The following is a 27234-nucleotide window of genomic DNA, read 5'->3' as shown; positions in this document are numbered from 1 at the left end:
TGCCATAAATTTATTTTTAATGTATTTTATTAACAATAATAATGTTTCAAAAGGGTAAAACATGAGGCTGTTAAGTTCATATAAACGAATTACTTGGGTTAATGAGAAAATACCTTCGGATAAAAAATTCCATTCAACAGCTGGGTACATATCCTCGTTCTAACATTTTTTGTTGTTGTTGTTGTTGTTGTTGTTTTGTTTTTGTTTTTTTATTAATCAATGGCAAGTGTTATGAATTACCACTCTTAAACGTGAAATGTAGTGAACATAATATTTTCATATATTTCTACGTTACTTTCAAGAATCTAGTAATTATTTTTAATGAGAAAGGTAAAAGAAAAATTAAACAACAATTAATATATGTATATATCATTAAACTAATTATAATATTGTTTTAAGACCTTGGAACAAGAGTTGGTGCGGACCAATTTAGCTATATTGGGACTTGGGACAACCAAATAGATTCTGATACTCAAAATCCAAACTATGCATAATTATTTTAATTTCAAAAAATTATTTAAAATAACTTAAAACCAATTCAACGTCGCAGAGCAATAAATACATAATTTTCCTCAAATAATAAAAATCATGCAATATATATCCAAAACTCATTTTTATTTCTAAAACTTATATTATTTTCAGAAAGGTATAAAAGTAAAAAGAAATAGCCATCTTCCAGCTGTCTGGAAAGTAAAGTAAAATCAACTAATGCTCAAGTGACACACGTCAGTTTAATTTTGGAATCCACCCCGCATCTTTCATTTGTTACCTGCGTATGACGCTATACCACAGTATAAGACACTTATAATTATCAGATGATATCCACAGCTGCATCAAGTGATGTGACCGTGATGTCACGAGAATTGAATGCCTTAAGTGGGAAATTTTTTGGGTTCAGGTTCAGGTCAAAAGAAAAGCTAATTTCCATACAGGGTTTCATAAATGCAGCCCATATAAGTCTGTCTTTAATTTTCATGAACGTTTATTCGAAAATGAAAATAATCGCTGTAAATCATATAGCTTTTTATCAACGTTTATCGGTTTTAAAAATCTACAAAAAAAATTAACAAAAAACTTTTATTTTCGAAGACGAAATCTGCTACATCCAGATATTTTCATATATATTTTGGACATTTGATTATTTGTTTTCTTGTTGCTTTTAAATTGCACGAAAAAACATCCGAATTTTACTTGAAACTATAATTAATATTTCCCCTTCATCTGTATGAATGATCTTAAATATGTTAATAAAAAATGATTTTCCAGGATTTTTATGTTAAGAGTTTTTTGCCTCAAAACCCATTATTAAACTCTATTGCGCTAAGAATGTGATAAAAATGAAATAATAATTTAAATACACAGAATGTTCAATTTCTTCTCTTCTCCCGATATTTATATATTATTATTTTTATTATTTTATTAAGATCATTAATATAACTATTTGCTTAAAATTTTCAAAAATTCCAAAGTTGTCTGAAATACAAAAACGTATCGTTGGATGTTTTGTAAAGCAAAATTTATTAAGCTGATGGCTGTTTCTAACAAGTTCGTATTTCATTTAGTTCAACATGAGAATAATTATTCCCATTTTATTTTTTTTTAAAGAATTTCGAAATTACTACAAAAAAGGAATGATCATGTGATTTATATCCAGCGATGTTTTTGTATTCCAACAATATGCTTTTCTTTTTATTAAATATTGATCATTTTACAACATAAAATAAATAATAAAATTACAGCATAGGTATTTTTTTAAAAAGTATACAAAACATTATTCTTCCTTTTTTTCCGGTATATACCGAGAAGAAAATATCCTGACTTAACTATAAGTAAATGGCCATATTTTAAACCAATTTCTCGTTATAACGTAACATATCCTTTTTTTCCATAAATCCTTATTTTTATATGCGCATCCTTACACGAATCAAAATATTTTCGATATTCAATGCACATTCAACTGGCGACGGGAGAGCAATTTTTATACATATTTTTTATATCTGTGAAAGTGCACCAGAGGCAAAGCCGGTAAATAATGAGGTTAGTTAAGAAATTTTCCTTGCACGTAAGCTGCCAAGTCACAAATGCTTAGAATCTGCTATGAATACTAAACGTTTTAAGTACATAAAAAAGTGACAGATATTAAACAAATATTATCTCGTGATTAAAAGTTGATTTTGCTTTTATTATAACAACCCGAGTGAAAAGTGTTATAAATTAAATATTACAGATATATAATTATGCTTTTAATTTCATAAATAACTCGTTTGAAACTGAATATCATCAACCCAATGACTTCGCATATCATTGCGGAACTAAAAATATTTTACTGGGTCTAAATATTAATAACATATATATTTCAAATTAAAGGGACTTTCATATCTTAGTTGATTTTCATATTTCTGGAATCACTCATCAGTATTATAATTTTTTACAAGTTTTTCTTAGAAATTATACTCTTTCAAAGTTTGATATCTATGTGTTCATTTTTATGACAAATGACTAAATCGTAGCTAGAACTGTCTCTATTTTTTGTTGTTTGTCCAATCTTCACAAACGTCTCAGATTTATCCCGATTTCGAATAGTATATCCCGGATTGTCCGGAATTTTATTATAAAAGAATAGTTTACAAAAAAAAATTAAGGGATAAACGACACTTAATTTTTTTAAAAAGGCTTCTAAAGAACTTACATATCCAATTTTTAGTTTACATAAAATATAAATACCCTGAATAGTAAATAAATCAAAATATATAAAAAGCAGTAAAATAACAATCAACTTATTATTACAGTTTTTCCAGCTTAATTTTTTTGCAATTTTCATTATGTAAAATAAACTTGCATTAATAATAATAATAATAATAATAATAAAATGCGTAAAATAAAATAAGTAAATAATAAGAATAAAATAATATAAATAAAAGTAATAATAGATAGTAAAATAAACATAACATTCTCAATGTAAAAATAATCAAGAGAAAAAAACGATCAATCCATAAAGGATATCTGAATAATGTAAGAAGATTAATTAATAATTATTATTACTTTTTCCATGTTTTGGAGATTTTTTTCAGTTATATTTTTCTATACTGCAACGAATATTCCTACTTGAATCCTAGCTAGCAAGTCAGAGTGCGCATTCTGAATCTAAAATGTATCGAACTGAAATCCAGAAATCTTTTCACTTTACTAAATCCCAAATTCAAAAATTAAGTACCTTCAAAATAATTTTAGGAATTTGTATGAGAAATTTTTCATTAAAACTAAATGAGTCATTTACTGTGAATATCCTTTCAAATTATTTTCGACCAAAAACACATCGATGTCTATCTTTTCAATCAAATAATACGTTTTCGATATTTAAGCATCATGGCATATGCTTTCATTATTTAAATAAACGAGTCTTTTACTCTTGAGTTTTTTGAAGATGAAGCAGGCCCTTAATTTTTAACTAAATATATTCTTTCAATACAAATTTTTAAATTAAAAAAATATTTCATTCTTGGACTCTTTTATTTTATTGTCTTTTGTACATTCAGACGAATACCACTGTCTGTTTTACAATTAAAAGGAAATGCTTTATATTACTTCAACTTTTACTTTTGTTGCATGCATTTGAAACGGTTTGAGATTTATTATAGTTGCAAATTCTTCTTTCGTTAGCTGTCACAGAACACGGACATAATTCATTTCATATAAGAGATAAAAGGAAAAATTCATCTCTATGAGAGACAAAAAGAAACCAAATTATCATAATTGAAATAGAAATGCAGACAAATGTTTCTACAAGACTTAAAACAACATTGGCTTTCCTACCAGGACTTTTTCTCATGATCGACAGACAAATCCGTCTCAATTCATCAATTGGGAGTAAAGATTATGACGGATGAACATTCACAGCTGTTCATCAATGACACACCCACATTCTAAAATTTAAATTGATTTGCCTTCTATGTCTTACGACATCCCGTCTATTGGGAGATAAATGCATTAATTTGATGAATAGTTCCAATTCATTTGAAGCACAATGCACATTATAATTTTTCTGTAAAGTGACATGCTATTGATCACAGTTCATCGCCAGTTGCAGTATAATTATTTGAGACTGGCTTATTTAAAAATTTAGCACCATAGCATTACATAACATCACTGCTTAGTCTATTATTTGTCATATAAACCATTTCTAAAGAAACCTTGAAATAGCCGGATGAATAGTATACTAAAGTAGCCAAGAAGAGTCAATAATTTGTGTAACATTCCTCGATATTAATATATATTCATTTAAATTATATCTATTAAATTGAAACTAAAACCGGAAATAAAAATAAATCAAGGTTATTTGCGGTTCATACGAATTTGTCCTTAGTTTCGTGCTTCCGCTGTATTGTTTATCAATGGCAACAAAGCTTCCAAATCTGCAATGTGGCAAAAAAACAGCTGAAGATTAATGAAACAAAAAGACCAGCTAACCAACTTCCTTCAACTATGCTAAGCAATTTGACAGCTGCAACAAGAAAGGAACAGCAAAGAGAAGGCATGTGAGAAAAAGAGTTCTAGTTAGCAATAACAGAATGTTTGTTTAATGGAACAACCGCTGATGCTGAGAATTTGCATACTCATATTCTACAATAAGCTAATAAAATAAATTTCAAATGAATGACCAAATAATGATTTGGTATTTTAAATTTAATGATTTTGAAGAAAGGAACAAGATTCCACAGAAAAAACATATTTCGTTTTTTTAATTTATTTGTGAATTTTTATTTGATAAATGAAGTTCAAATATCAATGAAACCTGTTTAAAATTTAGTCAAATCTATGAAAGGGTAAAAAAAAATGTGGTTTCAGTTTGAATAAATTAAAAATATAAACCTGTAAAATTGAATTCATTGCAAAATCGAAACTTCGATACTGCTTATATGTTCGATCAAATGAAAACTACTAAATTCAGTCACACCTTATATAATTGAATGAAATTTTAGCAAGAATATTTATGTAGATTCTTAATAACAGGGAGACTTGTAAAGCAGAAGCAAATTTGAAGCAGATTTGATAAAAGAGGTGTTCAATGACAAGAGAAATTTTCAAGAATTACCTTCAGTAACTTTCATGTCGAATTTGATTTACAAGATTTAAAAAAAAAAAAAAAAAATTCTATTCGTAGTAAGCAAGCCTGATAAGCACAACCGGATCAGCATGGTGCAATAAATACAGAAACAGGATAGCAGGATACGCCTAGTTTACAGTCCTGTCAGGAACATAAAATTTATTACGCTAGAACGAAACAACCGAGATAGATCATCCAAGCTGTAAACTGGGTTATATATGGGATTGGAAACGCTTAACCCTTTCAAATGCGTCACCAAAGGGTGGAAAATAGAGATGTCTGAGGAGCCGAATACAAAGAACCACTGTGTGAATGGTGTTGGGATGTAAAAGTAAAAAATGACTCACAGGTCAGTACACATTCGAAGACCTATCATTTTTTTTAGAAAAGAAGTGTGACTGAAATCTAAAAGCTTCCAAAACGGAAGGCATTGAAGAATGGTTGAGGTCTACAAAAAGGACGGACAAGAGATCACCTGCTATAATTTGTAGTGCTTATGGATTTTTTTCACAAACTTAGAAACAGAAAAAGAAAATTCATGGAAAAATCCATATTCAAGAAAATTCATAATTCATTTAGAATGAAATATGTTTGATAAAAGAGCAAACGCTTGTGTCTGTATGTACGTTTTATATTTACATATAATCTTATAATTTTTCCATGATCTTTTAAAACAAAATGACTTTTAGAAGAAAAATATCAATGGTTCATCATAAAAAAACACAACTATATGTTTTCTGAATAAAATATCCGCTATATATATATGTGTTATACAAAAAAAGTACACTATTTTTTATGTGCTGCATGAATAAAAAGAGAATGCATTTCGATACTTCTAAGCAATGGCGGATTTTCATTTACGCAGTTACCTAAGGTCTCTATTCTCTGAGAGGGGACCGCAAGTAAGTCAATAGAAAAACTTCATTTTTTTTTTAACAGCTAAATTAATAAGTTTCTAAAAAATGCAAATTCTATGAATGATAAGATATTAGAAAAATACTAAAATTTTATCAAAAATAATTGGTAAGGCTCTTAAATATTTCATTACGTTAAAAAAAATTTATTATTAGAAAATCAAGAAAATTGAATTTCTACTTCAGCACCATTGCGTACTAATAGATGCTGAGCGGTCTGACGTAAAAATAAACCTAAAATAAATCATTAATATGTTAAAAATGAGCTATGTTATGAAACTAAATTGACTAACTCATTAAAAAAGAAGCTTCATAATGTGCCTAAAGCTGTAAAATGCCTACACCCACCACTACTTTTCATGAAATGGTAATCATTTCAAAGAATAATGTGAATATTTAATTTGTTTCAGGAACCTAACATTCTTCACTCCTAAACTAACTCAACTAACATTAAATGAAAAGAGAATACTTAAAATGAAATTTGTTAAAATTTTAAGTCATTTAAGGCCATATTAAAAAGGAAATTGTAAAGTAAATTTAGGACATATATTATGTAATTTTTTCGTTTATGTAAAATAAATATTCTAATTGATATTATTCATAAAATTGAAAAAAAAACGACATTTAAGTAACGATTTTTTTTAATCTCTTTTCCATAAGAAGTTAATCAAGTATTTTTTTCTCTGATAATTTCTAAAATATTAATTGTCACGAGTAAATATATAAAGATTTCGGACAAATTCACTGTATTACAAAACTTACCAATTTACTTACGAAATACACAAATATCTGTTGTCAATTTAATGTGGAATAAATGAATGCAATAAAGAAAGTAAATAATTTTGATTCTGATGCTTATCAGAACAATTATGTCGATTATCTTAACGTTTATATTTAAAATTTATTGATTTCCAATGAACACGTTTAGTATTCAATTTCCCTCGTAGAAACACATTTTAATAAAACAAAGGCTTAATATTAGCTGAGCGTCTTTAATCATTTCTCGTTTATAATATTTCAAGCAAAAGAGATTTCTGCGAATCTCAAACCTGAAAAATGCTTGATAGCATCCAACAAACTATACAGAATCAATGTATTCAAAGAATCCTTACTTAGAGTACATTGAAGTTGTCATAAAAATATCTCTACGATGTATAATTTATGAGAAAAATTCGGAAAAAAGAAATTGTATTCACGTATATATATATATATACTTAAAAATATTAAATATACAAATGAAAACTAACTTCATGATGAATGAAATCTCAAAATCATTCAAATAGAATTATAAAACAGAATCATTCAAATTTCAGTATTAAAACAAATCACAGCTCGTAAGTGATAAATAAGAATCTGACAGAAGAAGATGTCGACTCTCCGACGTCAGACCGAATTATTATGAAATAGTAACGAAAAGATCCCAAGACTTTTACAACAATTTACAAGCAATTTTATAAATTTAATATGCTTTAATTTCGTAAAAGTGCAGTGAAATTATTTTTAATCAATTCATAAAAGCGTTGCTCGCAAAATTGTATTTCAGTGTATTTCCCGATATAAGAGGATTGACATATTGTGACACCGAAATTTTCCCATTCACATCAGTAATTACATTGATGTAACGAAAGAACGTCGTAAAGAAGCAAGTACATGAACATTAGTTACATTAGATGCCTATTAAGCATCCTAAATATATATGCGACAAAATAAACCCAATTTAATATTAAAAGCAAATTGAAACTGAGTGGCGATGGACACAACTAGAGTATAAAATAGTTTTTTCTCCCATTTTTTTATGAATACCGCAATGTCTCAAGAAGCTATCATATCAGAAACCTGCCAAGAAATACGCAGATATAAAAAATCATATCAGATACCCGCGAGCATCAGAAATAAACATACGTAAGTTCAGTAAAATAAATTGCTGGAATAACGCCTCTTCACGCCCAAAATTTCATCACATAATCTATTTCTTCTGTGAATCTATCGCCTGCCTGCCTACTGGAGTGGCTATGCAAAGAAAACGTAGGGATGTTATTTTCATCTATCACCGAACTCGAGGGAATGCCGCAAAAGGAAACTTAATAAGCAATTGCAGTTGGATATGCGATTCATCAGCAGCAATGCTCATTTGCAAGCGTAATGTGCGTTATTCACCAGGTGCAAGATTCTTTCTGATTACCTTCAATCCCATATCTCTTTCGTCTTTATTCTAAGTAATGCGCTCGCTCTAAGTGAACTAAGTGTTCTTCACTCTCATTCCAAGAGTATAATTCTTTCCTGCACCGTATTCATCGGACTGGTGCCCTAAGCAATGGGTGGCTTCCCCAAGATGGATAATTATCGTTAGCTTCACACACGTATGGACAGGTCATTGTACTGGATAGTCAGTGAAAACCATTTATTAGAAATGATTATCAAGAATTGTCTTTATTTATATTCATATACATGTGATCTAAATATTTCTGTAGCATAGGACAGTAAATTCCTGCCAAATGAGGCAGTAACTTATCTTGATTTTGGAAATTGTGACCATGTCAAGAAAGAATCATTGTGATGCAATTATAAATCGGATGTAAAAGATTTTATGACAAAAAAATAATAATTTTTACATTCGCACAAACATTTGCTTCAGATCAACAAAGAAATTATTTCTATTTAAATGTTACTTAAAACAAAATTGTTTCCTCAACCAACATTTAATTTTTAAGCAGAATAAAACATTGATTCTTAACTTCGTAAAACACTTTTGTTTGCTTTTTTATCTTGCAGGTATACGGTAAAACTGAAAAGGATGAACCAAAAATTCATTTAATGTTTTCAAACTTTTATCATAAACAAATTCATTTTTCAGGAAGTAAATCTAACAATATATTCAACAAAATAAATTCTAGGAAACGATAAATAAGACAGAAATTATAAACACTATATTTGAAAAAAAATTTTAAAAATTTGAAGCAAAGTTTTTTTTTAACTTTTTAATTTTTTCGTATTGAAGTATTTAATAAAAGTATGAATTTAAAATCTCAACTCACAAATTATTCTACACGAACCTATTTTGAATTTTTGTTCGGTATCATGAGTCGTATTACTTAAAGTAAAGGATTTTTTTAGCATTTATCAAAAAATACCTAATTAAATTCTCCAAAAATACATAATATTCTTGCCCCTGTAAATAAGAATTCATAAAGATTCGTATTAGCCAGTTTTATGTAATTGCTTGAAATATTTTTCAAGAAATCAAACTGATAAATTTGTGTTTAATACGTGATTTTTTGGAGCAAAACTTTACATGTACATTCAGCACCACGATTTGGCAAAATATAGAATCTTAGTGTTATGAAATCAATCTCAAAACGGACTGTAAAGCGGCTTCTGTCAAAGGCAGTGGAAGTTGTAGCCAATCATGACATGTCGAAAAAAATTTCAGATGTTAAACATGATTAAGAACATAGACGAAGTTCAAAATTGCAGTAAAGTGATTTAATTGGTGAGATGTTATCTGGTGTGTTCTCGTGTTGCCCACACAGAAGTCAATTAGTACTCGGGATAGTTGATTGAAAGCTACGTGTGGTTAAACTTCACGAGTTCGTAAATTACAAGGGCTGAACCATGAAAAGGCCCCACCCAAATAAAGCGTTTCATGTCACATTATATAGTGTGCGCTGTCACGAATCTAGACTTGCTATGAAAAAAAAAAGGGGGAAATTATGAGTTAAGAGTATTTCATTATTATTTTCTTTCAAGATTTCAGCTTTGATGCTTTTGGGAAATTGTAGCAATCTTTTGTTTTAATAAAAAAAATTTGATTTAATAATAATTCTCACAACATTAGCAAGCATAAATATATTTTTTGTTAAGTTTTTGATTAAATTTTTGTACACGATGCAGATGTTTTTCGTATATTCTTAACGATGGCGTTTTAATCCTCGTTTCGAAATTTCGAATCGTGTGGGACTAGTGACCTGCATCTATTGAGCATCTGTTCTTTTGAAGAATGTGGTTTGCTAAGGTTTTAGAAATGTCGTTCTCTGATTTTTCCAGATGCTCATTACATTCATATAAAGCAAATTTAATTTATTAAATCAATATGGGCACATAACATTCTTTGAACTTCAATATATTTGAATCAACTGAATCATATTTTTCATGCATAATTGTCATATCCTCTTAAATATTTTCCCTTTTAACAGATTTTTTTCTTGTATAAAAAAAGTACGAATGTAAAAACTTCTACGCCAGTGTAAAGTATGAATACAAATATTTCTAACATCGCAAAATGTTTATAATTATAAAAAATAAAATTAATATTATTCATATTTTATTCATCCAAAACTTAATTTTAAAATGTTTAGAAATCTTAGCATGTTTTTTTTTTTTTTTTTTTTTTTTAACTTTTCTATGCCATCATATTACGATATCATAAATAATATTTTTACCAAGGAATATAAATGGAACATTTTTAAATCAATCAATACGATTTGTTTATGATGTAGTTAGCATAAACTTAATTACAATTCCATTCTCAAGTGATATTAAAGTTGCCCTAAGAATTGAACATTTCAATTCAATTTTAATTTTAGCTATATTGACCAAAAAATCATCATATTTAAAAAAATTTTGTAAATAGTTTTATTTTTTTAATAAAATATATGATTTCTTTAAACTTAACATAAGCCAAATACTAAAGAATAATTCTTATATTTTTAGTAAATACAAATAATTTTATTGTCACTATATAATTATATTAGTAATAAACAGTTAAATTACCAGAAAAAGTTTTACTAAAACAGTTAATATTATTCTATTAATATAAAATAATTAATATTATTCGTATTTTAAAAATATATTTATAAAACTATTGATTTGATTCAGAAAAAATAAAAATAATTTCGAATTGAAGCATTAAAACATAAATATAACTTCTAGGACTTTATCCAGTTAAAAATATTATTTGTAAGATATGATTTTTTTTTCTGATAAAATATACAGCACTTTCAGATAACGGAACGTTATTGTTTAATATGGTTATGCGACAAGTTTAAAGTTTTTCCACGAGCTGAAAGGTTACATATCATAACTCCAATTTGAAAATCTACACGCCATGTTGATTTTAGTATCAAACATATTTTAATTAAATGCCCTGTTTTTAATCCTGAACGTGTTTACCATTTTTCAACATCTTAAACAACTTTAGAGGATTTGGTGGGAGAAAAATTCCACCCAAACATTTTTAACTTTTTACGTGCCATTCGTTTTTATACTTGCATTTAGCACTTTTTACCGTTTGTTTGTGTTTTGCATGGTCTTATTCCTTCTCTTTAAATTTTCATTATTATACGTTAACATCCATATTCATATTATACTATCACAAATTTAATTTTTACAGTACTATATTTTAACCAGTTTAATGTTAATATCATAGATTTTATATTTTATAATCTGCTCTGATTTTACCGTTTGCTAGGCGCAGTGTGGCCAAATATAGTTCTTGCGCCATTAAACCACAAACAAACAAACCAATTTCAAAAGAAATCTTTTTAAAATTCGGAATGAATACATAAAATAAGTCAGAGAACTGAATTTTTTTAGAAGAAAAATGAGTCACCTATTTGACCTCTGTTGCACAGATAACGACTTTCACAGAAAAAATTTATTTATTCTTGTTAAAAATGTACTGGAATCTCTCATTAGGGAAAACTATTTACACCCTTAGACGAGTTCAACCCTACTTTAAGAGTGTAGTTTTTCTCACCTCACTTCTTTTATAACTTTCTAGGAACAATGCGTATTCTTTGATAGCAATAGACCGTGCGACGTATTTTCACGGCCAAATTTACTTTATTTACATTTATTTTAAAATCAAACAATACGAAGTTCAAAAATTTTTTTAAAAAATCTACGACTTATTTATAAGGTATTTGACCTATGAAGATTTTCAATGCGTAACAACAAAAATGCTTGACTGCATTTCGAAAGTTCTGTATCTAATTACTTTTTTCTGTACCCTACTGCACGTAATGAGATATACAGCAAAGATTAAGAAATCAATTTTTTTTTATATTTCATATAATTCAATTCCAATTCATTCAATAAATTCTTTTCACTTGTCAAGGACTGGGTCCTAGTTTACTGACCTCTCCGAATGTTATCTTTACTTAAGGTGAAAGACAGTGTGTACTTCATAAGACACACATTTCATCAGGGAAATGCAATGATTCGGAAAAATGATATGACCCCGTTTTCCCCTCACCCCTAAATACGGGCTTTAGGCGCCACTCCAGTTAGAACTAACTGTCTGCTAACGATGATGAAAATCGACGTTTAGGAGTGCGTTCAGCCAGGATAATTCATGACCCTATCAGGATGCGACTTGACAACACTGGTATATCCTAGACTTCCTTAATTTGCCACGACGTGTGGATTATTTGTTGGTTCCTCTTGTTTCCCCACCGTTTTATTCTTCTACTAAGTCTCCAACTCGATTCAGATTGCAGTCAACCAAAAAAGAATAAAGCGGATTGGATTATGCTATTTCCGTTTTCCACCAGTTTCAGTTCAGATGAGGGTATCTTGAATTTTTTTCCCTCAGATGTAATGGAATATAAAGGAAATATGAGCAGTTAGGATTTTTGTAGACTTCTCGCGTTACTTACTGGAAATGAAGTTTCAAGAAAATCTGAACGGTTTTAATTTTTTTTAAAAAAACTTTAACAAAATAACGCGAAAGCTCATATTTTATGTAGAAATATTCAAAATTAATTTTTGAAACCATTTACTTATTTCGATTTCTTTACAAGTTAATAATTGTTGTAAAAGATAAAGGAAAAGCGAATGAGTAAATGCCGAGTTTTAATGGCACATGAGTCAAAATATAGCTTTACTGGCCAAACACACTGCTATTTACAAAACTGGTGGAATTTCTGAAAACATTTTGCATATACTATACTAATATATAAAAAAAGAATTTATAAACTATTTTGCTGAAATTGGCTTGAGAATTAGTGTGATTAAGACTGATTAAAATAAAATGAGTATAATCGAATTATTAAGATAATTTTGGAGACTATAGACACTACATGATGTTTTTAAAAAATTATTTTTAAGTTACTCCTAAAGCTGCTGGAACCATAATTTCAATCAATAACTTACGCCATGATAATTATCAATAGTCAAATTTTAACAGTTATTATGCATGGTAAACGTTTTATTATTACATATGATCATTTTATGCTTTACTGGATTACGCTTTTAATAACAACTGAATAAGACCCAAGATGCGTCTAAATTCCAAGTAAACGAGAATACTTCTTTTTTAGATTTCAATCCGTTTTCAGATAAGGCATTTATTGATTTTAGCTTTCCCCCATCTGCTACTTAAATCAGATCGGCATTCTAGCATAAGAATGTTCATTATTTTTATTTTCATTTAGTTTCACTAATTGATTTATAAATTTTATCTGTTTTAAATGCTAGATTGAGGAGAAAATTCAATTAAATAGACATTATTTTAACAATAACAATTGATTATTTTAATATCTTCAGAAAGGAAGGAATTCTATACATACTTAATGAGATAGATATAACCAAAATTGACATTTATTCAAATGTGACGGAGATACTCACCAATTTTTTAAAAACAGTGATTTAAATGTAACTTTATTCATAAAATTTGTTATTTTACACTTCGTGATTCGTATTAACTCTTTGGGGTTAAGGGGGTTTAAATCTGTTCCACTTTGCTTTGCTTTTTATGCATGGTGGGATATATTTTAACTCACGTCGAAAAAGTTGAAGTTGCTCATAGTCATACAACTTAATATTTTATTTAAAGCTTTTCAATTCAATTGACAATGCTATGCACCAACGGTAAATGCGTAAGTACGTGAAAAAAATTATACAAATCAAAATGCACCAGTAAGTTGTGTGTGCTGCTGTGATTAAGCTAGATGCATTGGGGTATGCAGTGAATATTTGTCGTTCATAAAGGTATATGTTATTCTATTATGAATGAATAAATTGTTTTATAATTAAAAAACATTTATTTGATGATTTACCCTAATTCTGAAGCAGTGAAGCGGTGGGTTTATGTATGATCCACATTGTAAAAAAGGTCTTATTAAAAAATTATTTTTTCTTATTTTGAGTAATGTTTTATCTCAAGTAATCGAAATGAATGTCTTTTTCCCATTTTTTATAATAAGAAAATAATAAAAAGTTTTTATAATAAAAAAAAATTCTGTGCAATTAAAGTTTTTTTCTTACAAATCGTGTGCCTGAAAGAGTTAAAAGCACTTGTAATATTACAACAAAGAACTATTGCGGAATATAAATATTTTTCAAAAAATGACGCGCCAAAATTCGACTATTAGTTTAATAAAATAAATACTATGTCATTATATATTTACCCAAAATACCTAATAAATTACCACTACATATGGTTTAAAAATATTACATAAACAACTTCTAAATTAATCACCACACGAATTAAATATTTCGAACAAAAAAAAAATATATGCTATTTCACTGAATGTCAAGCTTGTGGTTAATGTGGCTTCTTTATATCCAGGATAGTTCTCAATGTTAGTAGAAAAAGACTTCAACGTCCTCCAACATCTAGAAATAGCCCACTGTAGCATTCCATTATAATTAAAATAGACAAAACTTGTTTAGCTGCGGACGCTTTATGTCGAGTGAGTAATCCGTAATCACACTTTATGCCAAGGTTACGAGTGCGTTGGAATTTTTGAATCAGAACACTTTTCTGACTCCGATCCAATATACATAAAAATAAGCAAGTGCATAGAGAACGAAGAGTGTTGGATGAGGACTTCTTGTTTTTTTGTTATTGTTTTACTCTTCCGATGGATCGCTTCCAAGCTGTTTCAGTAGACAGCATGGTTACGAAGCTTATTGAGCCAGGTAAAACTGATATATGAGGACCATTGAAATCCTTGCCAGAGGTAACGTTTGTTTTAAGAAGATCAACATACTTGAATACAAAGGGCTACTTTATTCTAGGAAAAAAATTGAACGTAAAAATGTAAAATGCTAGCATTTCTGTCCTGAGAAAAGGTGGTGAAAAAATATGCCCGTTCAAAATTATTTATATGATCGTTTCAAATACTTGGAATTATAATGTTGGCATCCGGGGCTGGATGATTTCATTTCGTTTGCCATTCTGAATTTTAAAATCTTTCGAAAATTCATTTTAATGGTAATTTTAAAATTGCATTTTTGAACAATTTCACTTCGTTGAATTGTAAACAAGTAAGAATTTGTATTTATATCCATTCTTATATATTATCAACAAATATTGTAAAAAATTTTAAAAATCAGAAAAATTCTGAATCAACTTCAGAATGCCAACTGAATTACCCATTCAAAAAAATTCTATATATAACAACACTTTAAAAACTAGCATCGTATATTTAAATCGATGAATAGGCTCAAATATGTTGATACGCATTGCATTTACTAAGTTGTGATGCTGATAGGACTTTTAAAGGAGCAAGCAACTAAAACCAATCCTGTTTTCAAGATCTTGGCATTATTATGTAATAAAGTAACAAAAATTAGTCCACACACTTCTGAAATAAGATCATTTTTTCTTCTGATATATATATATATATATATATATATATATATATATATATATATATATATATATATATATATATATATATATATATATATTCGGGCCCAAATGGCTAATCATATATAAAAATATGCAAAAGTTGTCGTAAATGAGTTAAGATTCATGAGCGTTTTAAGAGCTTAATTATGACATTAATTATGAAAAGAATTAATATAAATATGAATAATTTTTATCTTATTTTTTTCTGTCATTATCAACAAACTATCTCAAATTAAACTTATTAATAGAAATAATATTAGAACATTATTCTGGCACAGAATTGCTTTCCACAAACTCAGAATTCTTTTAGCAAAAGTATTTTTAACAGACATGTATATTCCAAGATATTCTCTAAAAATGATTAAAAGTTTTTATTATTATTATTATTTGCAATGATCAGAAGGAAGGATCTAAATGTCCTTTGTCTCTAATTATGCGGGGAGACAATACTATTACGTTCACTTCAGTTTTTAAAGTCAAACAAGACGAGGGTACCAGGAAAAAATGCTATTCACATCATGAAACATTTCTTAACAGAATTTGGGCTAAATTAGACCACTTATGTTAATATCTACTTTTCTAAAAAAAATTGCAAACATACTGCTATACCGCCACATTTATTTCACTTAAAATTCATACAATCATTGCATTATAAACCGAAGGCATATAATTTTAAATGTTACTGCAACTTTCAATGGAAAAACTTCCTTTATTATCATAACATTTTATATACGGTGATAAAAGACCCGCCCATCAAAGGTAAGTATAACGAAAATTGACAAATCCAAAGTGCTTATATTTTATATTAAGAATTTATTGACACATCTGTCGAGAAAACACCTGGGAAAAGGAACCACCCACTCGGCAACAATTTATTCCTTGTCTACAGCGGCAGGCTTCTGCCAGCTCCGATTTCATATAAAAAGAGAATATCTAGATCTCCCTGCGTGTGGTAAGCTCTCTGCTTTCACCATGATTTTAGAGATATTCAAGTCGACCCGCCCCACATCCCGAACAACGGTTCCCCCTCTCCTATCGAAGAGGCTGGGAAACGTACAAATAATAAAGTTAGAATGAACCTCACTTTTGAGATCCAAATAACTAATAAAAAATGCCATTCGGTTTTCGGCATACGGAGATTTCCTTCCTATTTGTGAATCATTTCTGCTTATTTGAATAATAGTCATACATTAGTTGTAAATTATAGATAAAATACAATAGCTATAAATTAGAATACATTTTTTTACAAGTCTAAAATACATTGGTACACAAATTATTTTTATACATTCAGTGCAAATATTTCCCAATAATTCCTGAAAATCCAATAATTCAATAAAGAATGGGAATTACGAAATAATAAAATGCTGTAGAATGAGGAATGCTCTGAAGTCAAGCAATGTACAGGTTCGCATAAACCAAATTTGGCAAGTTACCCACCAAAATGTCATGCTTTCCACTTAAGATAGGAGGCAAGGGTTGAAAATTTGGGCCATAATGGGCCGTTAAACAGCATTAAAGTTTATTTTTCTATAAAATTATCAAAAATTAATTCGAACTATGCAGAAGAAGGATTCTGGATTTATGGTGTGAATTCTTCTGGCTGCATTTATGGTAAGGCTTTAAGAATGGCTCTAATTGGCCGAAACTAAACAGTGCAAAAATTCTCACACTTTGCTTTTTTATTATTTTCAGGAAAGCATAAACATATATGTAATAATTTCTTATCAATCAAAGTTCCAAAATAATTTCTTAATCATTCGAACAATGACTTTACTGCAGTTTTAACTTTTGAGTTGAACGGGATATATTTTTTCCCACAGAACCGAAAATGTTGGAAAATTCCCTTCAAAAACTCTATAAGCTCAGAATACTTTCTCCTGGTCTCTCTTATCTGCTTTATACCTTCATATAAGGTACGTACTCGTCATGGTTTTTTTTTAAAAAAATCTTGATAATAGAAAAAAATTGGATTATTTTCTAAAAATTAAGAAAAATAAAAATCACCCTTAAAATTTTCAAAAAAAAAAACTCTACATCTGATTCTTCATATTAAATTTTACATATATGTAATAATTTTTAATTAATCTATGTTCTAAAAATAATTTTTTAGACACTAAATCTCCATCTTCACTGTAGCTCCCAGTTGTTCGGGCTATTTTTTTCCCATGGTACAAAAATACTGAGTCAGCAAATACTTTTCTAAAACTATATAAGCTTCAAACACTTTCTTACGATCTTACTCTCTCTTTCGAGCTTCCTGCCTTACATTAGGGTTTGCTCGCACGACAATAATAGACAAATAGACAAAGACATAAATAGACAAAGAAATTTTGACAAGAGCTAAAAATTGGATTATTTTCTTGAACATATGAAAAATAAAAATAGTTAAAGAATACCACATCTGCTTCTTCAAATAAATGTTCTCAAAAATTCGACGGAATAATCATCTGCACGAAGAAAAAATCCCTCGAAATGATAATTCCATCAACCACGCCAATCAGTCCTTTCTCATTTAATTATTTTCTTGATTATTCGACCCAACTTATGTAAGCACTAAGTCGTATCTGCATAATTAAATAAATAATAGTCACTTCACTAATAAAAATTAAATTATCACGCTTCATCCAACTTCTTCTATTCTTCAAATAGTCCATAAACGTGTGTCGATATCAAGGATAAGTATGAGTGCTTTAGTGGCATCATGAGTTTTTAAAAGAATGAGTTATTCTAGAAGTGAAATATGATAAATATTTTCTTCAGACGTCTTCAAAATGTATTTTGAAGTTCTACAAGTAACTTAAAAAATGTGGTATAGTAGAAAATTCATTTATCTTGTTCATCGAATTAATATTTTCACTTAACATCTTTATTCTCATCGGTTAATTGATTTATATAAACGAAAGACTCTTACTCTAACCCCTTCGCAAAAAATGGCATGTCTGACCCGTGCTCAAAATGAAGAATTTTCGATGTTTAATTCAGTAATTCATTCAACTTTAGTTACATCAATATCTTGTTTTGAAGTAATATTTTGGATGGAACCTCGTAATTTTGTACCGAGGACGACACCTCTCCAAGCTTTCGCTACAGGCCAGCGGAAGGGGGATTTGGCATATTTATAGGGCGACTTTCCAAGCTTGAAAGCCCAGGCTCTCAAACCGGGATGATATCATTAGGCCATTGAATCCCACGGCAATTCAATCCAAGAGCAATTAATTTAGAATTCAAAAATACTTGAATATACTTTTGTATTTTAGGTATCCTTCGGGGGATGTGGATTAAATTAGCAAAAAATGTCCTAACTAAAATTCGTTATCTAATTAGGAAGTTAAATAAACTCCCAAGTCAAGGGATTGAATGGTGAAATTTTCTTATTCAACTTCCGATCGATATCCGAAAACACAATAACAATAAATAATTAGATTTTCTTTTAAAGTCAAAAGTACCAATTTTTCTAATATTTAATTGTAGATTTTGAAAGGCAAGATGAAATTCTTTGTCTGAATAAAATTAGGAAAAATTATTTCGTATACAAGTCACGTATCTAATTGTTTTTAGCATCACCGTAACATATTTCTGATACACAACAATTATCTTATTTCATTTTTTCCTATCTCTTAATGCTTTCACAAAGAAATTGGTACGAAAGAAGTGATACGGAATAGTCTTTAGAAATAAGATCAACTTTGTTTGGCATAAAATTAAATCTGGTGGTTAATTTCTCCTTATAGCAAAAGAAAGAAAGAATAAAATTTGAGGATTTTGAAGAGTGATACAGAATAGCGGAAATCAGATAGAAATTACAGGAAAGGGGGGAACGCTTTATGAACAGTACATGACTCAGATGTATAAGCTAAAAACTTATTTTTACTTAAAACTTTAAAACTGCAGATGTGGTGATAAATATCTAGATCTGTCGAAAGGCAATCTTCTAGTCAAGGTTAATTGATTACTCACTAACTTTGAAATAGACATAACTGCACTGGGATAATCCTTCAGTCTAGCTGAGCTTTTTTAATTATACAGTAGAGCATATTTAAAAGTCAATTCAAATTTTTCACCATGCAAATGGCAATTTCCACCAAAAATGACAACTTAGTGTTTTTGTTTAAAGAGAAATCTTTATTTATTTCAATTAGTCATCGAATAAAATTTGAAAAATAGCTTCTTCGAATTCTTATTTTCTACTATAATCCGGAGAATGACTCATTTTCTCTAGGTTACTATAAATGATAAGCGATATGAAATAATCTTAATAGTTGAATTAAAAAAATAAATGTAACCAAATATTTAAAAAATAAAAAACATAAAATTTCATCAAATATAGTCTCGTACTACATTTTAAAGCACACAATCTAAAAGCCTAGATTTTTTATCTTCATATTCAGTGCTATTATATGATTTGAGGTAAAAATGGCTTATAATAGAAATTATTTGCAAAAAGTAAAAAAAGTAAATCCGTGCTAAGAAAGGCTTTCATCGTATAGTGTTGATGCATTTTCTCTTTTTCTCTCTCTTTCTTCAGTCTCCAAATAATAAAATCTCGGTATATTTGCCCTACAGGGGAAACATTTGGATCCTTTGAGATCAAATAATGTCATGGCATGCATTTTATAGGAAATGCTAAAAATGTTCTTAGATTTTTTTTCTATTATATCGTACATTTTTTTTTTCATCTCTTTAAACTCACAGAACTGCAAAGGATATGTTTTTCTCGGAAAAGGTTTTTTTTTTACATAAAAATAGCAATAACTTAAATATAAGAGGACTTTTTTTGTAAAAAGATTAAGAGTATATCTTAAAGTAGAGCAGAAATTTGTAAACCGCACCTGCTCCTATTATGCCCCTACATAAAAAAAGCTTACGGTCTGATTTAGAATGCTCATCAAATAAAGAATATATTTAACGATTGTAGTTAATTATTGTTTGCACTAAGTTTATTCTGTGCATTTTTAAAAAATCAGTTATTCATTATTCGTAGCTTTTTTTATATATTTATAAACTTATATTAAAAGCAGAATATAGTTTATGAATACATAAACACTTCTTCTTAACTGAATAGCGCATATTCAACCTACATAAAAAGAATATAATAGTCGCATATTAAGAACAAAATATAATTTATGAGCGCATAAATGTCATCAAGTCATGAATGAATTGTACTTATTTATATGCAGTTGAAAAGAGTGTGTCATTCCTTTAATTGAAATTAAGAGCCGCGTTATGCATCTGCTTCAAAATGAATTAATAGTTTTTATGCTTGAAAGAGTCTGATTCAACATCATTGAATAAGGTATAAAATAAGAAAAACAATTTTTACTTTCGATGCTTCAAAAGTGCTGGATTCTGCATCGCTTAATAAGGCGCGCGTTTGTAATATACTTTTATCGTGTTTCAAAAAAAATTGATTATTGCTCAGAATTTAATGAGGATCTATATAAATGTAACTATTCCCCCATTAAATATAAGATTTTAAATTATTCTCTCTGTAACAGTTTATCAATTGTGAATTTTCTTTTGACCACTTGATTCAAAATACTATTGAAATGCTAAAATTTTAAAGGCAAAGAAACATGAACACAAGAAATAATCGAGAGAGACATAAACATTTAGTCATAGCTGGAAATTGAATTTAATCGTATTAACAACATGTGACGTATCTTACAAGAAAATGACAGATATTTAAATTATTATGCAAGAAGATTAAAGCTTCTTATGGCTTCGGACCCAACAGTCTGTAAAAGAAAAGATGTAGTCGGCATTGAGGATATATAATCATTCTAAACATGAGGCTCCCAAAGATTAGATGACACTGACACCGTTTAGTTGGAAGTATGCACTTAAGCTGCCCCACCTATTACTGCCACTCAATCCTTCTATCTGTCACTCAGTGTTTCTGTTACTACCGTGAGGGCAGTCAGCTTTTTACTTAAATTTGGGACTTAACGCATTAAGACTTAGTTGGAGACGGAAGTTGCTATTAAGGCCCATCACGGCATTTCTTGTTATAATTTCAGAAGCATGAATAGTTGCAGCGATAGCTAGTTGCTTTTAAACTTCGCTGACAGAATGTTCGCATTTAACATGTGGCATCTTCTATAAAAAACTAGAACATAATGAATCATTTGAATAAAATAATTCAATTACTCACTAGGCTGAGAATGATGCTTCATATTAGGGCATCTTATTTATGGTATTTTTTGAGATACGAAGCAGATTCCTTTAAAAAATCTGTTTATTGCTGCATATGGTTAATTAAAAAAAGCTTTCAGTTTTTTTTTACTGTTATATGTTATTAAATATGCAGAAGAAAAAGCATATGTTTTAATTACAGCAATTTTACATACTGACTGCCAAATTTAAAGAAATCTGACAATCACAAGTCGTCTCGTGATAACGGTGAGTTAAGCATCATTCTTCTCGATTGCCAAATGAATATCTCTCAGAAATCTCATCGTCATTTGACCATGGCATAAATCCTCTTATATTTCAAAATGAGATGCTAATCTAATTAATAAACTAAATTATTTTAGAACCAGAATTACATGTTTCTGATTTTAAAAGCCTGGTCTGAGTATATATTTTCATTTTTTATTTCAACTCTAGCTGCATTTGGCCCATACAATTGCTTATATTAACTTTTTCGAAAAAAAACAGAAACACTGATTGTATTTAGTACATTTCAACTATTCATTTGCATCAAATCTCTTGTAAAAACGGTAAAGATTAAAAAATAAAAGTGAGTGAAATTTTAAATTGAGTGAGTAATTTTAGTATTTTAAAATCTCATACATAGCATATCTCACAGATATATTCAACTGGTATAAAAAAAGTACCATACAATATAAAAATACGAAAGCAAGTTTAAAAAGTACAAAATGTGCCATTTATTGTCCATTTCATTTACAATTAGTAACCTTGCTTGCACGATGACATGATTAAAAGGTGTAAAGCACGCCAAACAAGCGAAAAATATTTTTGAAAAACCTTTTTTATAAACAGCGTTTTGCTTACTCATCCTGTCAAAAAAGTCTATATTTCTTATGTATACTTCATGCTTTATATGGATGCAGTCAGTATTTTATGTCAGTCGAATGTAAATTTTCCCCAGTCACTGATTTATTTAATAGGCAGCACATTTCTTTTTCTAATTAAAATATTTTCTTTTATTTTCGCTCGCACTGAAATTTATGTAAATATACATGCTTTTTTTTTCAAACTCTCTCTCTCTCTCTGCTTACCCTTCATTGTTCGATTTTATTTCCTCCAACGAAAAGAAATTTTTAGAATAATAACACTTTTAATCAATTAATTTTATTTATCAAAGGAGATATCCGATTTAGGGCAATTTGTAGAAATAAACAAAAAGACCATTGATATTTCATAAATAGTAACCATAAATATTAAAACTTCTTTTTTATTCAAAGTTAATTACAGCGATTTGCATTTGCACAAACGATTAAATCTAATGGTCAGAAAAAGTTGTTTGTAAGGATAAAATGAAGCAGGTGCAATAATATGGATTTAGAACCCGTCTTTCAATAGCTTTCTCCATTGACCTTCAAATGTCTAGTTTTATTTTCATATTGTTCTATCAATTTTGTTTTTCTCAAAATTAAATGTAAAAAAAAATTAATGTTCCGATAACTGAAGTTAGCATCCAAGTAAGAAAGCAACAGCATAAAAAAGCGAGGAAATAATTATAAACAGTCTTATTCAAATTAAAATATGGAGGCATGTTGTACAAGAATCATTCTTCATTAATTTCTTCAGAAGAACAAGTCATTTTTATCTATTTATCTTATAAATCCGGAATCATTACAAGGCTAGTTTTTTAGATGTTCTCATAAAATGATAAAAATCTGTATGCATTCAATTATTAATTCTTAAATTATGCAAATGAGCCGTATTTCCTACTTGCTGGACAACTTACAAGTAGAAAATAAAAGCGGCTCAGCTTCTAAAATGATATTACTTCGTAATATTAAGGGCATTAAAATTAAATATTAAGGGCATTGCTATCGTACCTACGCTAGCAATATGAATACTCAAATCAAATTTTATACAATTTCGATTCTGAATACTATTAATTAAAAAATACTTTTGAAAGTTTCCCCTTTTATAGAAATAAAGACGAATTTTAATTTTTTTTTTGTAAACTTTTGCGTTTTTATCATATTTCAAACTGATTTTATTTTTAATTTAATCATTTTAATTTTAATGTAAACGAAAATTATTTTTACTTCTATCTTCATTTTGAAAATTGCCAACGCTCGCACTCATAATTGATTATCAGAAAAATATTTATTAAGTATTCGAAAGTAATAAAAAGAATGGGGATTTTTTTCCCACCAAACTACGCAGGGCTACTGTTAAGCTATGGGATTTTCACTCTTTTGTGTAGCTATTCCGTGGGATCTCTAATCGTATTCTTGATTGTTTTATTCTCTTGTGTCATTGTATCACAGCATGTATGCGGTTCATTGAAGTAAAGTATGTACCAATGAATGCTAATAAAGAGCGAAAAAACTTTATTTCATTTAACGAACTTCGAAGTTTATTTGAAAAATTAGTTTTTTCTTCCCTTTCCTTTCTTATTCTACAAACACATTTGCAATAATTTTTGAACTGATTTTTTTTTAAAGAAGAAGTTAATTAGGCATTAAAATTAAGTTATAAAACAGTGAAATTAGCATTTGTAATCATGAAAATAATATGAATTTCAACAGGAAGTCAGAGTATAAAGCAAAAATTTTTAATGGAGACCTTTTTTTTTTTTTTTTTTTTTTTTTTTTTTTTTTTACAATTTAATACAATGTTTCAATGGTCACCCAACGAATTTACACAATATTAGCGCGATAATTTAACCCTCTGTACTCGGGTGGCGACTTTCACTCACCATTAAAGACGGTTTATTTATTTTTAACAATCAAAATTAAATAAATAACTGCAGAGTAGTAAGAAGATGCAAATTAACTAAACGGGAGAATTCAATTTAAAACAATTATATATATTTTTATTTTTTGCGGAGAAATAAACAAGTCTTTGTATTAGGTGAATAATTATGCATCGAATTACTTTTCCTAGTGCAAAGGGTTAATATTTGAAAATCTTTGTTAAAAATGCCCACTTAAACTCCATGTCAGAAAAGATTATGAATAAGACTGTAAAGCAAAATATATTCCTAACTTGATAATAATAAATTAAAATTAGTTGCCTGTGTAGAAACCATACTCCATAATACCGACAATTTTTAATTTTTCAAAAAAAAAAATTATTTTCTAAAAAAAATCTTTATGACAGAATTTTTTACATTTAGGAAAATAATATAAAGAAAACTTTTGAGAGTGTTAATTTTTTCTTCGTAATCATACAAAAGAAAAGTAAAAAAAATCAGCAAAATAAAAATGGGGAATTAAGAAACTTTTTAGAAATTATATGTACACCTTTGTCCAAACAAATATAAATAAAAGATGAAACAGATGCTCGACGTGTTTGCATGTTTTGGTAGTAATATTTTAATTTTTATATAAAGTGATTTGAGTAAAATGATATCTAAAATACTCAAACAGAATCAAAATTTCGCATGTGAGTAGTCTTTTTGAATACTTAAAAGCATAAAATCAGCAATAAAATTCAAAGACTTCGCCATTAGCATTTTCCTGTAAAATTTAAAATATACTAATAGAAGAAAAAATATGAAAATATTATTTGCCCTTTTGACGACTTCATTCTACAAAATGATGTACTTGAATTCACATACAAATATCATAACTTAAGATTATAAAAATGAAATACGATATTCCATTAAAATAAGAAGCGTAATATTAAATATTGCTTTCACTTATTTTATAATGTTTTATAACTTATATCTTGCAATATTTTACTTTGATTTCTTATAATTCTGAAATTAAAAGGGAGCAAATTGAGGAATGAAATTTGCTAGAAATTTCGAAGCTTTAAAATTAAATAATAATAAATGGTACTAGCTAAAATTTATGATTTTTAGATTTTGATATTTTTAAAAAGAAAAATTTATTATTAAAGAGAGAAAAAAACCGGCATAACATTACATGCAAACTTATAGCCACATTCTCATTTTTCTCTTTCCGAGTTGATATCGCTTTAATAAATCAATAACTTTACATTTCAAAAATATAAAATTGCTGTTTTCTATGAATATATGACTAAGAAGAAAACATTTTCAAGTAAATAATAGAATTTGAAAATTATTTCATAAAGTGAATTATTTCTTTTAAGTCTTTTTATAAAACAAAAACAGTAAAATTTGTCTATAAAATTATATCACACCCTTATAATGACTTAATATTCAGTAATTCGTAAAAATGTCTAAAATTCTCAGAAATCTTGAATTACATACCATTAATCATATGCTATATATATAACTAAACTCCCGAACTTAACAATGATAAGATCAAATAAAGTAAAATTCCCTCCTAAAATGGACTAAACATAGAATGAATTACCGAACTGCATTAAACAAATTTTGGTAGTTTAATAATATATTAAATAAAATGATCTCACATATAGATTTGCTTAGATCATTAATTTTTCCAATTTTTTAATCATTTAAATCAAATAGTTGATTAAATTTGATAATGATCGATATCTAAAAACTTTAAAAATTACATTTTAAATATAACTGCAAAAAGCATCTGTTAGATCAAATATTTCTTTCAAATTTATTAAATTAATATCCAATTAAATATTGAATAATTAAAATAAACCAGTTCTCTGAAAAAAATTAAATCAAGTTTTTTTTACTCACATATTTGGTTGTAGAGAAGAAGAACATTCTGTCAAATGCCAACTGCTTGCTACAAATAAAACAACTTTGAAAATCCATGATTTAAAGCTTCTAAAATTGATCGAACTCATGTTTTCAAAAAGGCAGTTTTTCTTAAACCATACTTTGTACAGATTGCTTTTTTCAAAATAATGCTAGCTTAGTTTTCTTTCACCATAATACTCATAAAAGTCTATTCCCAAACGATGCAAAACAAAACCACGTGGAGTTGATGCAGCGCCACAAGTTTGTTTTTCTCTTTCTTAAAAATATTTACTTGTTTTTCTAATATGAAATAATTATAAGTAGATAAGTGTCAGTAATTTACATTTTTCTCAGTTTGTGGAAGTACTGAAAAGCTTAGAAAGAAAAACGATGCACATCCATAAATCGTGTGATCATGCGTTCGGTGATGGCAAACTGTCACCAACTCTGCGGTTGCCAAGCAACGTTTGACGCTGGGCATCTTCCATCGTGGATGGTTACTATAATTTCTTTCGCCAAAGGATGAAAGAAATTCCAGAGAAGCACGTGGGAGAAGTCGTTGACGCCAAGTTTGGCGGGAAATAATAAAACGTATGATTTTCCCTTCCTTCTCAATTACGAAACCAATGATTAGAATTATGATCGCTATTCGATTGTTATTTGAGACTACACAGTTCAAATAACTCGTTCTTTTTTTATTATTCAAATTGCTTTTCGCAATAATTAGAAGGACGGGAAAATAATAGTTTTCTTACTTTCAGTTATTTATAAAAATTATTATAAGGTA

At 28.3% G+C, this 27234-nt stretch overlaps 1 protein-coding gene across 2 annotated transcripts in view; it reads right to left on the bottom strand.

The window, feature by feature from the left end:
• The window catches only part of LOC129959972 (multiple epidermal growth factor-like domains protein 6), a 350782-nt gene extending 323894 nt beyond the window's left edge, over positions 1–26888 (bottom strand). For both annotated transcript variants that reach the window (XM_056072919.1, XM_056072920.1), the window contains exon 1: positions 26445–26888. In XM_056072919.1, the coding sequence (XP_055928894.1) occupies positions 26445–26554 (110 nt within the window). In that variant the 5' untranslated portion in view covers positions 26555–26888. The remainder of the gene's footprint in view (positions 1–26444) is intronic.
• Positions 26889–27234: the final 346 nt, after the last annotated feature.

The sequence above is a fragment of the Argiope bruennichi genome, chromosome X2 (assembly GCF_947563725.1).
Source record: "Argiope bruennichi chromosome X2, qqArgBrue1.1, whole genome shotgun sequence".
Lineage (NCBI taxonomy): Eukaryota > Metazoa > Arthropoda > Arachnida > Araneae > Araneidae > Argiope > Argiope bruennichi.
Note: the sequence above shows the minus strand (reverse complement) of the source record. Positions and strands in the feature narration are given on the sequence as shown.